Here is a 15,706-nt window from a genome sequence, read left to right as displayed (position 1 = left end):
CAAAAAAAAAAACACATAATTAGATTATATCTGCTGCAGATGAAATGATCACTCGTTTTATTTCCTCAATGTCTCATAAGCAATAAGCAACAAACTCAAAAGAAACGGTGACAATTATATTTTGTTAATACATTCATAAAACGCTAAGAAACTGGAATATAGATCCTAATTAAAACAATATCATAAATAATAGTAGCTATTTTAATCATAATCGCGCCTATAATATTATTATAAAATATTAAATAATATACAGTACTTTCTTTTATATTGTCATATGTAGATATAAATACATCTACATTACTAGCTCTCTATATTTAAATAGAATAACTGGAGAAAAACAACGCTGTATTTCTTTAATCTATACTGAAATATCATTTATAATTGACCTAAAATAAATTCCTTGAAATTTAGGTTTCAATTAACGGTCATTTATTCAATATTAAAGCGTTCTTCTCATTAAACCTAGGCTGTATATGACTGTGACGGCATAGAGTGATTCCAAGGAAATACTGAATTTAGATCTTCGAAGCGCAAATGCAATTCGTTTAAAACATCTGCTAAACGTTCGTGGCGGAAGACAACGAGTAAAAACAGGTGCGTGCGTTTAAAGCCGAGGGTATTTTTGATATTTCCATAAGCTGGGAAAGATACATTTTCCATCAATAATAGATTCATGCGGTGGTCAGAGGAGGAGAGGACATGGGGAGGGGTTCAGTCCTTTTGGTTGGAGATAAGAGAGGAGGAGTGGCCGACAGAGAGAATCACTAATGAGCGCGACTCACCTCATCAAAGACGCGCGTGCTCCTCTGTCTCGCGCTGCTGTGGCGCGCTGTCATGATACCATGGGTTGCGTGCTGAACTCTACGGGACCAGAGCTGCTATTACAACTGGAGGCGTTGAGATCCACCGCTCAACAAATAGCCCAACTTTATCAACTCTCGGAAAAGAAAAAGGTCAGAAATGCTCTTAACTTCGTTTAACTGTAAATGTAATATTAATGTTAACCATAATAATTGCTGTGTTACACATTGGCCGCCCCTCTTGAGCAGAAAAAACGATTCTTTGGCCTACTTTTGTAACACACATTAGAGTTGTCACAACATTAGAGCTCTGAGATGAAGTTTGTGCAGTTTATTTGGCTGTGTGTCTTGATTTCGGAGAGCGGCCCAGACCTGCTGCTGTCTCCTAGTCCTGAGCGCCCTCATGAGGGAGAGAGCGGTACTGCAGCCTTCAGCCGACCGCTCCTGTTCACTTCATCGTGATTGTTATTAAGTCGATTTAGTTACGTTAAAGTATATATATATATATCAGAATAAGTGCAGGCTGTTTGGAGTGTGTATATATATTTGTGTGTGTGTGTGTGTGTGTGTGTGTGTGTGTGTGTGTGTGTGTGTGTGTGTGTGTGTGTGTGTGTGTGTGTGTGTGTGTGTGTGTGTGTGTGCGCGCGTTGGAACACATCAGATGTGGTTTGTCATCACAATTTGCTCTGGAAGGATTTTAATTGTTTTAATTGAGGAAACTTTGCAGCAATACATCAGTCAAAAAAAAGTTAAAATAAAAAAGAGCGCGAGAATAATGTAAACAAGCTGTATTTAGAATGTGCAACAAATAACATAATAAACATTGGTAAAATCATTTTAGTAGGCTACACGGAAATGTGAAAATGTCCTGCAGCGTGTATAAGCAACACGATACTATTAGTTATGTACTTATGTATTATTGTGTATTTTTAAAACTACCAACAATTGTGTTTCCGTGTGTGTTGTTTGGTTTATTTTACATTTAAAACGAAAACACACCAAACACATCTGATTCCGATTACATTGTTTTTAATGCATTTAACGTGCACATTTTATTTATATTACTCTATATTATTGTACTCTTTAATTTCACCTGTTTTTGTTGCATGTGATGCGCTCGGTTATTTTGTTTGTATGTGTGAGCTTTCATGTATTTCTTGTTGGCCTTCGGTAAATAAACAACCGAATGAAGCACGCGTGATTTCAGACGCGCTTTGTGTTTAATAATTACTGCAATATCCTCTCCTTTGTGATTGTTTGCTGTGTGCGTTTTTGATCCGGATTACAACAAAAAATTACAAATATTTATATTATTGCTTTTACATTTGCTAATCAAAATAAAGCCAATGTTTATGAAAAGCACGGATGATGATGATGATCATAATACTAATAATAATAATTTAAGGCCTTTTTATTTACTGTTATAAATTTCTTATACATTTTTCTTCTTTTCTTTTTTTTTGCAGATCTATTATAAAGCTATTAGAGATATTGAAATAGGGGAGGAGTTACTGGTTTACATGAAGGACGGAGTTTTCCCCGAGGGCTCGATGGCACCGAACCTGGAAGGTGAGATTAATGCAAGTCATTAGGCACTCTTTTAAACAAACTCACACAGACCACACTCATTCACCTCTGCCAGCAGTTAGTAAGATGCTGTATGTGGCCTGTGCATGTCTTGTTATGCAAAGGTCGGACGATGGAGAGAAAAAAATAAGTACATTTAAACCCAGAAGCAACTGAACTAGTACTGGCTAATTTTCTAAACGGAAGGGTTTTAATTGTGTCATATAGAAATATATAAAATAATAATAAAATACAATAGCTCTTTTTTTTTTTTTACACAAATAAAAAAATGTATATGCATTGCACTGTACACAGTGGCAGCATTTATTGTTTTTGTCTACTTCATTTCTATTTTTTTTCATTTATTTATTTTTTAGCATCAGTGGTCACTTGTAGTTTCCTTAATTCGAATACAGAAGTTGGCAATCTTAAAACAAACTCACAATCTTCTCAATCTTTTTTTGCTTCCAAGTGATCTGGTAATTTTGCAATTGAAGTGCAGAGTTGATACAGACTAGAAAATTGCAAAAGCACTGAAGTGTGTCACAGCGCAGCAGTCGCTCTCCAACACATGCAAAAGGTTTTATCTGATAGAGATTTGTCTCAGATCTCCCTGCCAAAAAGCCAAGAAGAAAGCTCTCTGAGAGAAAAGAGAGACAGGGACGCCAAAAGATGCAAGCCAGGCTCTACTCAGACAGATCAATTCAGAGAACAAAAGAAAAGTAAAGTTTAGAGTGGAATGAACATGGTCAGTGAAGACAGTCGGTCAGACGAGAGGCTGAGAGAAACAGACAGACAGAGTGAGAGCTCTCTACATCTTCCTCCGTCCCGTGGCTTATCGGTGGTGGAATTTGGAGTGGAGCTGGAGGAGTCTCGAGGGACCTCACCCATGCTCACAGATTAGCCGCTAAACTGCACATAATTGTGTTCCCCCTGCGTCTCTCCAAGAGCTATTAGTTTCCCATTCCCTGTCTTTTTTTCCCAACATTCCTGCCTTTTTCATTAGTGCTACCGATGGGACGGAGAGATAATGTCTCGGATTCTTTTTATGGCTAAAAAATAAAATTAAAATCAGCACAGAAATTAAATCAGCGATTTTTCTTGACTTCAGTTTTCCCCATAAAGGCCTCTTTGAGGTCACAAGGGCATTTTATTCCAAATACTCGTTTATTTTGCAGGAAGTCTATGTGCATTGCTGTAGAGTGTGTTCTGTCAATATGCATCTTGGTAATGAATTGAGAAACAGAACAGAATATGTGGTGTAATCCTAGATTAGACATCATCAGTGCAAGCTTTGCATGGGCCTCACTTTCAAAACATTGAGTCAAAGAATAATGAAACTCATCCACCTTGGCCTGATCTGGGCAGTGCATGGAGTATATCAGAGTTATCAGTGAGTTTTTATTGGAGGATGATGATAGCTAACGCATCAGACCTTAGAGTTTCCACGACTCTAGGGTTATCTGTGAACTTGGCTTTATTGTCAGGACAAATGCAAGGATAAAACAGCATGACTGTTTTAGTCATTTAATCGCAGGTCGAATGAAGAGTTACTCCAAACACTGATATCCAGTCTAATGCATTAGCTTTAATGTTGTTAGTTTTATAAAGGTTTATGTTCACATTATTTTCAAGGGTTCAAGGTTTTTATTAAATTCATCTTAAATATGTGTTCTGAAACCTTACTACCAAAATGGCATGTTTATTTTAATGTTACGCATTTGATACCTATAAAGAAATATGTGGGCACCTACGTTAGACTTAAAATCGGGCACATTTCATTACTTTTTTGAATGTTTTTGATGTGACTCCTATAGAGTAACCAAAGGTGCAGTTAATCACATTAACTATGGGCACATTCCACTAACATTACAGTAGTATATCTATTGTTTTATCATTTAAATCCTATTTTTCTGAAACTTCTTGATGGAAAGTGTGCTTTCTTTTTAAAGTAAATGACACTTGATTGTTTTTTTTGTTTTTTTGGTCATCTAATTTAACAACATTCAGGCATTTTTAAATGTGGCTCAAGTGTGCAAATACATTTTGAGGTCTGATTCTGGAGGCTGAACATTTTATCATTGAAAATGACCTTATAATTACTATTGTTGAGCAACTGTGTGATGCCGTCCCCACAGATGAGCAGATGTACCGCTGTGAACACTGTGATGAGCTCTTCACATCAAAGCTGGAGTTACGGCGGCATCAGAAATACTCCTGCAGTAGCAGCAGCTCTATCTTTGACTCACTAAGCGAAGACTTCAAACAGGAGCAGGAGGACAGCGATGAGCCGGTGCACGAGTGCAAAGACTGTGAAAAGATCTTCCCTAGCGAGTACAGGTCCGTACTCTCCACCACACTGGGCAATTACTAATTACCCGCCAAGCTTTAGCGAACCCCCAAGCTGTTATAATCATAAAACAAAACAAAAAAATCAGTTTCGTTCTAAAACTATGGTTTTTCATACGTATTTGTCTCATTTGCCGTATTCTGAACTGATTTTATTGCATATGTGTATGTTAAAAGTGTATGATAAACATGTGTACAATAAACATGTGCATGATTATTATGTTTATCTTACAAAAATAAACAAAAATGAAAACACTGAAATTTACTAAAATTACAATTAAATTAAATAAAAAATAATAATAAATAAATAAATAAAATAAAATCTAATCTAAGAAGATAAGCCTGTTTGTTTTGCTATTCTAGCTGCACACGGGAATGTGATTAGTTATATTATTTGCATTTAGCATTGTTCTTCCCTTGGCACAACAGACCAATTTAGAAGCACCGGTCTACATGGTGGTCACACAGAAAATATTTATGGTGTTCTTATGTATTCTTAGTCTCGGGCAGCACATGATCGTACACACAGATGAGAGAGAGTATAAGTGTGACCAGTGCCCCAAAGCTTTCAACTGGAAATCCAACCTCATTCGCCATCAGATGTCACATGACAGTGGCAAGCGCTTCGAGTGTGAAAACTGTGATAAGGTAGGTTATTGGTGACTTACTGCAACCACTTATATTTTTAAAAGCGTCAATTCGATTTTATGTGGAAAGTTGAAACATAACGTGCCCCTGGAGTAATATGTAGTTAATGAACATGTAATATCTTTTACATTCAGGAGTTTGTTTTATAATGTCATGCAGTGTGACAAATGTACATGCATGTAGTCTCTTGATTAATGTGAGATCATGAAGACTGCAGAACAATTATTAGAAGAAATAGCCAGATTTTGCTTTAAAATACTTTTTGATAGAAGTCACACCAGAGGACTTGTCAACCTTCCAAATAATGTTAATTACTGCAGTTTTAAATATATTATAATGCAATTAAAACAGTTCAATCAATTTCCAATAAATTTCATTTCCAAGTGATTGCTCTTACACTGTGTTATGTTTCTGTGGGTTCTTTAGGTGTTCACAGACCCCAGCAACCTCCAGCGCCACATCCGCTCTCAGCACGTCGGTGCCCGAGCCCACACCTGCCCTGAGTGTGGCAAGACCTTTGCCACCTCCTCGGGCCTCAAGCAGCACAAGCATATACACAGCAGTGTCAAGCCTTTCATCTGTAAGTCTGAGCAGTCTTGTCTAAGCCTCAGATACAATTACCAGTGTCCAAAGACCTCCCGGCTAGCTCCACCCCAAGATTGTGACAGCTGTTGTTTTATAGGTCAGAGAAACTAAATGAAATTCTAGAGCCATTCTTTGTTTTGTTCTACATTTGTTTGCACTTTTCTTTAGTGTTTTTTTGGCATTCTTAATTACCTCATTCTTCTGGTTTTTTTTTTTTTTGTAACTACATTTTCTTTTGAGGGCCCATTAGGCTTGTATATGGCCAAGGCAGAGGCAGATTTAATGTTTAGAGGTAAATGTCTCTGCCGTGTCTTTGCTGCCCTCATACCAACACTGAGAAAACACCATCTTCTTTTTGCTTGGCTTCACAATTTTCTGTGTGTTACGTCCAATGTCGAAATGCATGTATGCTGTACCAGTGTACATGTATTTGTATGTATTCAAAATTAGTTGAAATAGCTCTACTGTTAATGAAGAATCTCATCGAGTTATTAATATGCTAATGGACCATATTTTTTATCAAATAACATTAGTGTTTTTATCTCACATTCAAAACAGAGTAGAATTCAATGTACAGTAGAGCAGTAGCCAACCACACACTCCTAGAGTTCTACCTTCCTGCATACTTCAGTTTCAGCCCTTCTCCAGCACACTTGCCTGCAATTTTCAAGTAATTCAAACACCTTGATTAGTTGCCTCTCGTGTGTTTTGATTTGAGTTGGAGCTAAACTATACAGGAAGGTAGCCCTCTAGGAGCAGGATTGGCTACCCCTTTTGTAGACAGTGCCATGTTTGTTGAACATAATAAACAGCATGCACAGTTTACTGGTTGATCTAACCAGCTGCCGGATTATCACTGCTATTGAATAAACACCAAATAAAAACAGTATGTTAATAGAATTAACCAGTTATGTGTGTTCTCCCAGGTGAGGTGTGTCACAAATCGTATACCCAGTTCTCTAACCTGTGCCGTCACAAAAGGATGCATGCAGACTGCCGCTCCCAGATCAAGTGTAAAGACTGTGGACAAATGTTCAGCACTACCTCTTCCCTCAACAAGCATCGGCGCTTTTGCGAGGGCAAAAACCATTATAATCCTGGAGCCATATTCACACCAGGCATACCAATGACATCCAGTCCCATTTTAGGCAAGTCCAAGTCTCATCATGGCTTGAACCATAGTGGACTTGGCTTCGGTGATTACTTCCCATCCAGGCCGCATCATGCAGGTTTGCCCTTTTCTCCAGCACCCCCTGGATTCCCAGCCCTTTCCCATGGCTTCCCAGGGATCTTTCCCCCATCGCTATATCCAAGACTGCCATTGTTACCTCCTAGTCCACTGCTCAAGAGCCCAATAAGTAACTGTCAAGATGGGAAGCTGCCTTCTCTTGATGCTCCTCCTCTTTCTGAGGTCACATCTATGAACAACAGCAATGGCAATGTAGGGAGCGGTCTCAGCAGCCAGTCAGAGGACAATCGAGAGTCCAAACTGGATTTGTCGTTCCACAACAACAAGAATAAAGTGAAGATAAATGACATGTCTGATGGTAGTGACTTGGAAGATGTGAACACATCGAGCGGCACAGATCTAGACACCACCACTGGCACAGTGTCTGGCTCAGATCTAGAAAGTGAGGCAGAGAGTGAACGGGAGAAGAGTAGGAGGAAACGAGTGCAGGAGAGCAAGCAGGACGAAGTGAGCAGCAGTTTAGTATCTGTCTCCAGTTCAGGCAACCTCTCTTGCGAGCGTCCGTTCCTCACCTCCCAGCATTCCTTTTTCCCGCCACCAGAAGAGCAAGCACTTCCACCCTCCGGGGCCACCACTGACTCCATTAAAGCCATTGCCTCAATTGCAGAAAAGTATTTTGGCCCAGGGTTAATGGGCTTGCAGGAGAAGAAGATGGGCAACTTAAACTACCATTCCATGTTCCCTTTCCAGTTTCTGCCCAACTTCCCACATTCCTTTTACCCATTCACAGACAGAGCACTCAATCCTGGCATGTTCTTCAAACCTGAGCCTAAATCCCCTCGTGAGCACATACAGAAATTACCTACAGCCACTGGTGCAGATTCACCCTTTGACTTAACCACCAAACCCAAGGAGGTCAAACCTCTTCCTCCACCCCCCAGCAAGTCAGCCTTGCCATCTAATAGCCCCTTGGCCCCTGGCGAGGAACAACCTCTGGACCTCAGCATAGGCAGTCGAAGCCGAGCCAACCAGAATGGCGGCACACACAATCAGCGCAAGAATCACGTCTATGGCACAAACTGCAAAGCAGCTAAAGATGAACACCTAGCATTAACTCAGTCCCAGAACTTGCACCCGCCCCAGATGCTTCAGCCGCAAGTATCCCTTCCACAGCCACCTCCTCCCCAGCAGCAGCCGTCGCTCCACTACGCCAAGCCCTCGCCATTCTTCATGGACCCAATCTACAGGTATTTCAACCCGAGTAGGTCTTATAGTAAGACCCAACACAAAGACAATTCAAAGCCGTAGCTGGTGATATCTTTTAACTAAACAAGTTATTGAAAAAGTATTGATACCCAGTAGGTTTTTAAACAACCATCGTTCGTACGTAACCCTTGGTGCTGTTGTCCAGCAGGGTGGAGAAGAGGAAGCTAATAGACCCAGTAGGAGCTCTAAAGGAGAAGTACTTGAGGCAGGCACCACTACTTTTCCATCCTCAGGTAATTCTTTAAATACATTTGCTTTACATCTTCTTGTACATTGGTAAAGATTCTGCTCGTCTTTGCATTCGAGTACAGCTGAGCATGGCGAGACACTGAAAGTACATTCCCAGTATCCTCCACCTAAGGTCTGTTTTGGTTCAAGGGGAGCCTTGATGTTTTAAAAAGTTCTGACATCTGATGGTATTTATTTTCATTAGATTATTTTCATCATGAAGATAATCTCGAAAGAGGTATTGCCTGTTTTCTGGCATGCTGTGCATTCAAAATTCATTATCTTTTGCTTAGAAAAACAACCCCCATTGTTTTGTTAGAACTTTTAAACCTTTCCCACGTTTGAACGTTGACAACAATAATGAAAATATTATTAATAATGGCCTTTTGAATTGAAACAAATTATGCCACACACTTGCGGAGTAGACCATTGTCTCTGGGAAGTTCTCCATTGAGTCCCACCGCTAATAACTTCCTAGCATTTCTTTCTTGCTCTGGCTGCCTAGATAATGTCTGCATGTCGATCAGGGACTTCCTGTGTTTGTGTGTAATAGAATGGCCTCTCTTGTTGGGAACTGTCTTATCTGACCTGTAAATCTGGCCTCCATCAATGCTGACCTACCTCCCCCCAAATCTAAACCTGCTCTCGCTCTTACCTTTTCTCTTTTCAGCAACCCCCTATTTAATCAAATGCCTATTTTGACTTCTACAAATGGTATAAAGATCTATCTATCTATCTATCTGTCTGTCTGTCTGTCTGTCTACATATCTATCTATCTATCTATCTATCTATCTATCTATCTATCTATCTATCCATCTATCTATTGTCTGTCTGTCTATCGTAAGTGCTATCTTATAGCATAAAATTGTTTTAAAGTGTTTATTATGTTGACTATGTATTTGTTTTAAAGCAAATCTTAATTTTTAAAAGGTATATGCATTATCGATAGCACCATCACCTGTTATAGCACCTGTATATTCTAAACTAAAACACTCAGGGAATCAAGGTGATACCGAGACGTGTAAATAAATTAAAACACACTGTCTGTCTCTGTGTTTATCCATATTCCAAAAGCAGGAAGGATGTAAGCTTTTTCTGGCCATAGAGCCGCATAGCAAACCCTTTGTTCTGCAGCAGGGGAAGTACTATCAGCGAGGGGTATCTTAAACTGCATTGTATGGTTACCGCTCATGGAGGTGAATGGCTCTTTCAGACGCTTCTCTCAGAGATTTGTTGGGAACAAAGTAGGAGCCGGGGGCTCCCATGGGGCTGCTCGAGTGGCTGCCAACGTGTCATAGGTTAGGGAGGTCACTCTTGAACAACACAATCAAGACTTGACCTTCTGATATATAACTTCCTCCAGCTTTCTATCCTGTCTGGTTATGATGCAAACTTCCAGGCACTCTGTCAGAGTTCATTACCACTGCTGTTATTTTGTTTTTTATGCATCTGCCCTAAAAAATAAACGTTTCTTAGTCCCAGATGGGTCTCACACAAAATCAATTCAAGAGAAGTTTCTGATTAAACGAGCCCCTGAGCTGTGCATCAAACACAGAGTATTCCTCTCTGGACTCACCTCATGTTCTCTCCTCAGGTGTCTGCGATGGAAAACATGACTGAGAAGTTGGAAAGCTTTAGCGCTCTGAAACTGGATGCTCCCAATTCCCTCCAGCACTCCTCACACCACCTTTTTAACTTCCGCTCTCCGCCTCCCTCTCTCTCCGATGCTATCTTACGCAAAGGCAAGGAGCGATACACCTGCAGGTGAGCGCCACTCATGAAACAAGAGTAAACAACATCCTTACTCTGCAGCTTTACCATATCATCATATTTAAATGTATACATCAACACACTAATACACACCTAATAGAGGAAGAAAGTATATAGAAATAAAGTAACCAATAATCTGCTTTTGTTTTAATATCCAAACAAAATTTACATTGAGTATGCCCGGACAATGCGTTACAAGATTCTGAATACGGGAGTTGTAACAATGCTGGATTACTGTTTTAAAGTCTAGTTTTCATCCTTTGCAGGTACTGTGGGAAAATCTTTCCTAGGTCAGCTAATCTTACAAGGCACTTACGAACACACACAGGAGAACAACCCTACAGGTAAGGCACTCTTAGACCTACACTCTTTCTCACACACACACAAATGCAGTATTGAAATTCTGAAGCTTTGTGCCTCCTGTGTGCAGGAGACTTACCTCACAATTCATTCCAGTAGTTTGACTTTGGCATTTTGCTAAGCTAACAACACAATATTTTTATAACCAGCCTACATAGCAAATAATTTGATAATTATTATGCTGCATAGATTTGGAACAACCCTTGTATTGGGAACGTGTCTGTGATGTAATCAGCTAATAGGTTTTGGAACAGAACTTTACTTTTTCTACCACATGCATACTTTCAAGTAACTTTGCATGGCTTTTGGTGCGAGGCCACATAGTCATCCAAAACAAACAATATAGCCCAAAATCCAACCATTACCGATTACTCCATAATCCAAAGGTTCATTCCCACTTTTCAAAACATGAGCAATAAATTCCTCTCATGCTTGACTGATAGAGAAGTAGATGTTAAAGCACACATGGACAGTTTTTAAGTAATGTGACCAGCACATTAGATATGTTTTTGCGAATTACGTTGCAATAAAAGCATTGCTCATTCTGAGAAATATAACATAGAAACAATGAAACATGAGACATAAGAGGCAGTGCGATCAGAAAAGAAAGAAGATTGATTCTGTCTGCGCAGATGTTGTGGAGCTAGAGCAAGCTCTGGACAATGTTGGCTGGTAATAGCACCCTGGAGACATCCATGCTCTGTTTATAGAATGGCTTAATTATCATTGATTTGGCTTCTAACCAGCTGTGGAAAGTCCTCTATGAGGGTGATGGGGGCACTTTGGAATCGGGGGGCTTTCAAATTTTTATGTGATATTTTGACCCAGGCATGACTAAGATGTAAGATAAAAAAGACTTTTAATGCCAAAGGCTTCTTAACAGTGCACTTTCTGAACAAATATAAGTGAAAACAGTCATTTATGATGGGAAATCTCTTAATTGTGGTGCTTCCAAAGACAAGCATCACTTTTACTATTCCTCAGAGTTAGGGATTTCAATAAACCCTTGACCATAAGTAATAAATTGTGACGTGCAACAGGCATGAATTTTAGAGCCTGTCCTCCAACAAAAAACCACCATATAGGTGGTTTTTGCAAGCATTTATTACGACCTATATTTACGTTTTAAAGTTAAGCGCCATCTAGCGGGCATAAAAATAATGACAGTATCGCGTTGCGTCTGTCGTCATGAAATGACGTATCACGTCATTACCAATCAAAACGCACGTTTATTTAAATGCAATGTGTGGGCTTTTTACACAGATCTCACAGTAATTCGTACATATTTTACTAGGTGGCTTATTCGTCCGAATGACCCCACCTAACCCCACCCTTAAACCTATCCCTCACAGAAATCATGCTAAATTATGATTTATTGAGCATATAAATTTTCATGCACGTCCGCTCCCTGGGATTGAACCCATGATAGCATGATTACATATCAAGGTATAACGCAATAATCTACCAACTGAGCTACACAAAACGCAAACCAGAGTGCAAATAAAAGAGTACAAAACATTAATATGAAAACGACCTTTTGCCGATAGGGGCGCAATTGTAGTATATGCTCTGATGGGTCGTATTTTAAGGATTTGGACAAACGACCTATACGAGCGTATTGGTTGAAGGACAGGTTGGAATTTTACCTTATGTGTTGATAAGGTGGCCCAAATTTGAGAGCAAGCAAGCAACCAATCACATACAGTAGCAACTACCCAGAACCTGCAGTGCCACACTGTAGCAACTACAGTTTAAAACACATAAAAACACCCTAAAACATAGCAATGTGGACACTCTAGCATCACTTTTTCTTCAATGTGATTTATTTTTTGTAATTTTATTGCATTCTGCAAAACATTTGGTAGTTCGGTAACGTCAATCAGTTTCACACACGTTATTCTAAGCATACAAAAAGGGTCAGGCAGAATCAAACCCCTCTTTGAGTTCTACAAATCTACCATAGAGCCCTGTGAACACACTCCATGAGATAGAGAGACTCCCATGGGACACAAGCGCTCCATGCCTGGCTCCTTCACAACAATCCACTGATTAGTTCATTTAGAAACAATTTACCCTAACAAATAGCAGACATCATCAGCATCTCCCCATCTTACTTTCAGCAAAAAAAAGGCAGAGTCAGGCCAATATCAGAGCGGGCCGGCTTCAGGCATCATTGTAGTAGGTTATTTGCCTGCTGTAGATGCTATCAGCTACTTGCAGCGAAATTGGCCCACTAGGTCTGACCATTGAAAGACCCCATTCGGATTGTAACGCTTCATGTACAGTCCTTCTAACAGAGAAAAAAGAACTTAGATGATGAAGTAATTTAAAGTCCCTCTGGACCAAGTAATGAACATAAACAAAATGGGGGGTAGAAAAGACTGACTTAAAAAAAAAAGAAAAGGAACGTTGTCTTGGCGTTGTACCATTCTCAATGAACTGTGATGTGCCAAGTCTGGAAAATCGGGCTGTGCAGAAGCGCACACACATTTGCTTGCAAAATAAACTAGAACATAAAAAGAGGCCTGCATCTTGATTCTGAGCACTTGATGACGAGCGATTTTCCCAAAGCAATTAGCCCTGAAAGTCAACTTTGCAGCAACCGAGGGAGTCTGAGCTACGCCGGCCACCCAACAAAGGAGGCACTGTCCGGCGAACTCCTGACACTGCCTCGCTGTGATGTTTGTTTATCAGCACATTAAATGGATGTTCTCCTGTCTATTCTAAGTGAGCTACAGAGAGCCAAACCCTGACTGTTGAGACACGCTAGCACACTCTCATATCTCGTACAGAAAATGTACATCACTTCAAGAAGGAAAAACTTAATGGCAAAACAATGAATAATTATTTTTCAACCTCTTGGTGGGGTCATTGTCACCAAACATTGTAACAATACAATACGGGATTCAACAGTTATAGTAAAATGTGGAATTTTTGGGAATGTTGAATGCATGAAAGCCCCAGAATTGTGTCAGTGTGCATGCTGATGCATCTTACAGCTTTTGATTATTGTTTCACCCCAACAGAAACCAAAAGATTTTCTGTTTTTCTCCTTCATAGATGTAAATACTGTGACCGTTCGTTCAGCATCTCCTCCAACCTCCAGCGACATGTTCGTAACATTCATAACAAGGAAAAGCCTTTCAAGTGCCACCTTTGCAATCGCTGCTTTGGTCAACAGACCAATCTGGACCGCCACTTAAAGAAACATGAGCATGAGAATATTCCAGGTAAAATGTACTTTCTTTTATTTTTAAATAAGTTCTAAAAAAACAAAATTGTATCTCTTTTTTTTACATTAACAATTTAGGTAAATACATTTTTTTTTTTAAGATTACCTGAATTCATATTACTCTATTATTTAAATAATGTTTTTAGTGATTAGTGTGATTTTTTAACCAAAATAAATAAATAAATGTGCAGATGATAATAAATATAAAATATAAGAAAATAATTGCTAAAGGTATCTGGCAAGAACACATGCAACTGTCGTTTATAATTAGAAACCTTATTTATCTTATTTGTATTTATGAATGCATTTATTTTTCTACTTATATGTTGTAGTGAGTCAGCAGTCTGGGATCCTCTCAAATTTAGGAACAAATTTTTCCTCACCAAACTCGGAGTCTGACAATCATGCACTTTTGGATGAGAAGGAGGACTCGTATTTCTCAGAGATTAGGAACTTCATCTCCAATAGTGAGCTGAACCATGCCTGTAGCTCCTCGGAGAAAAGGTACGAGCTCCCACACACGCACAAACACACACATGCACAGAATATATTTTGAAGCTATGGCAACAAACCTGTCCAGTCACACAAGCTGGCTCCTGAAGTTACAGTCTGCTCTCTAGTGGAGGACTGTGGTACTGCTGGACTCCAGCCAGCCGTGTGTGTGTGTGGCGGCACCCATTACAGACTTCGCCTTCAGTCGGGAGAGGGACGGGACATCTCAATGAGTCATTTCACCTTGTTGAGTTCTGTTCTGCATTAAGCGCAGCCAGATACACATCAGGGAGCACATTCCATCGGCTTATGAAAACACCAAGCAAAAGCTCATTACTGCCAGATTCATGAACCGTCAGCACGACTGTCGGTGTGTGGCCAGATTCAGAGTTTGGTTTAGGTGCTGTGCAGTCTGATTCACACGGACAAATGCGTATGAACAGATACACAAACTCTTTATTAGACAAGTAATGGTCCTCCTCAGTTTTTCGGTTCCTCCACACTCCAACAGAGACCCATGCCTCTGCCTCGTCAATTTAAAACTCTGGCATGGGCTGAAACCTCACACTGCCATCTGGGATCAATAGTCCTGTCCTGACTCTTACAAGCAGGCCTGGCATTTTAATATCTGTAATTCAAATAAGTGCTCTGTTTTGTCTCCTTGCAAATCGCCCTCACAGAGACTGCTGTGCTTCGAATAGACAGGCAGCTGCAACTTTCCCCTCTGTGCTCATGCGTCGTATTTCATGATGTTTCCCCATTTCCCTCTCACTTTCTGTCACTCTTGTGCATGCATGGTGGAAAGTCTTCTGTCTTTTTTACTTTGAAGGAAAAAATATAAAATGTCATATCTCGTTTGTTTCTCCTATAAAGCAGTGTGATTAAAAACATAAAAATGAAGAATTTCAGGCTGTTCTTGTGAGAAAAAGACTCAAGTCTCACATTTGTCTCTTCTTGAGTTTCAACAATGTCTCAAACCTAAATGAGCCATAACTGAGAACTCAATTATCTGAGCTAAACGTTCGTTTTATTGCTCTATAATTTTAAAAGTAATGCATTGCAATATCGTGTTACTCTAGAAAAGTAACTCATTGCACTAATTGTAAATAAGTACTCTAATTTGCTTGTTTCTACTAAGGAATTTTATGAGAAACATCTGAGACAGTGTTACTTAAATAAGACATGGCCCCATCTGATTCATGCAATCCTAATGAATTGTAT

General features: G+C 39.6%; 1 protein-coding gene across 7 annotated transcripts in view; it reads left to right on the top strand.

Moving 5' to 3' along the window:
* The window catches only part of LOC132115339 (histone-lysine N-methyltransferase PRDM16-like), a 211,278-nt gene that overhangs the window by 190,412 nt on the left and 5,160 nt on the right, over positions 1–15,706 (top strand). For 3 of the 7 annotated variants that reach the window (XM_059523755.1, XM_059523757.1, XM_059523759.1), the window contains exons 5-14: positions 2,267–2,369; positions 4,505–4,706; positions 5,216–5,363; positions 5,790–6,045; positions 6,875–8,384; positions 8,549–8,636; positions 10,226–10,395; positions 10,668–10,745; positions 13,822–13,991; positions 14,326–14,497. In XM_059523755.1, coding sequence (XP_059379738.1) covers positions 2,267–2,369; positions 4,505–4,706; positions 5,216–5,363; positions 5,790–6,045; positions 6,875–8,384; positions 8,549–8,636; positions 10,226–10,395; positions 10,668–10,745; positions 13,822–13,991; positions 14,326–14,497 — 2,897 coding nt within the window. Of the gene's footprint in view, positions 1–792; positions 954–2,266; positions 2,370–4,504; positions 4,707–5,215; positions 5,364–5,789; positions 6,046–6,874; positions 8,385–8,548; positions 8,637–10,225; positions 10,396–10,667; positions 10,746–13,821; positions 13,992–14,325; positions 14,498–15,706 lie in introns of those variants that run through there. The other 4 variants (XM_059523760.1, XM_059523761.1, XM_059523758.1 and 1 more) reach the window with 4 other exon arrangements.

This window comes from Carassius carassius, chromosome 34 (assembly GCF_963082965.1).
Source record: "Carassius carassius chromosome 34, fCarCar2.1, whole genome shotgun sequence".
Taxonomy (NCBI): Eukaryota; Metazoa; Chordata; class Actinopteri; order Cypriniformes; family Cyprinidae; genus Carassius; species Carassius carassius.
Note: the sequence above shows the minus strand (reverse complement) of the source record. Positions and strands in the feature narration are given on the sequence as shown.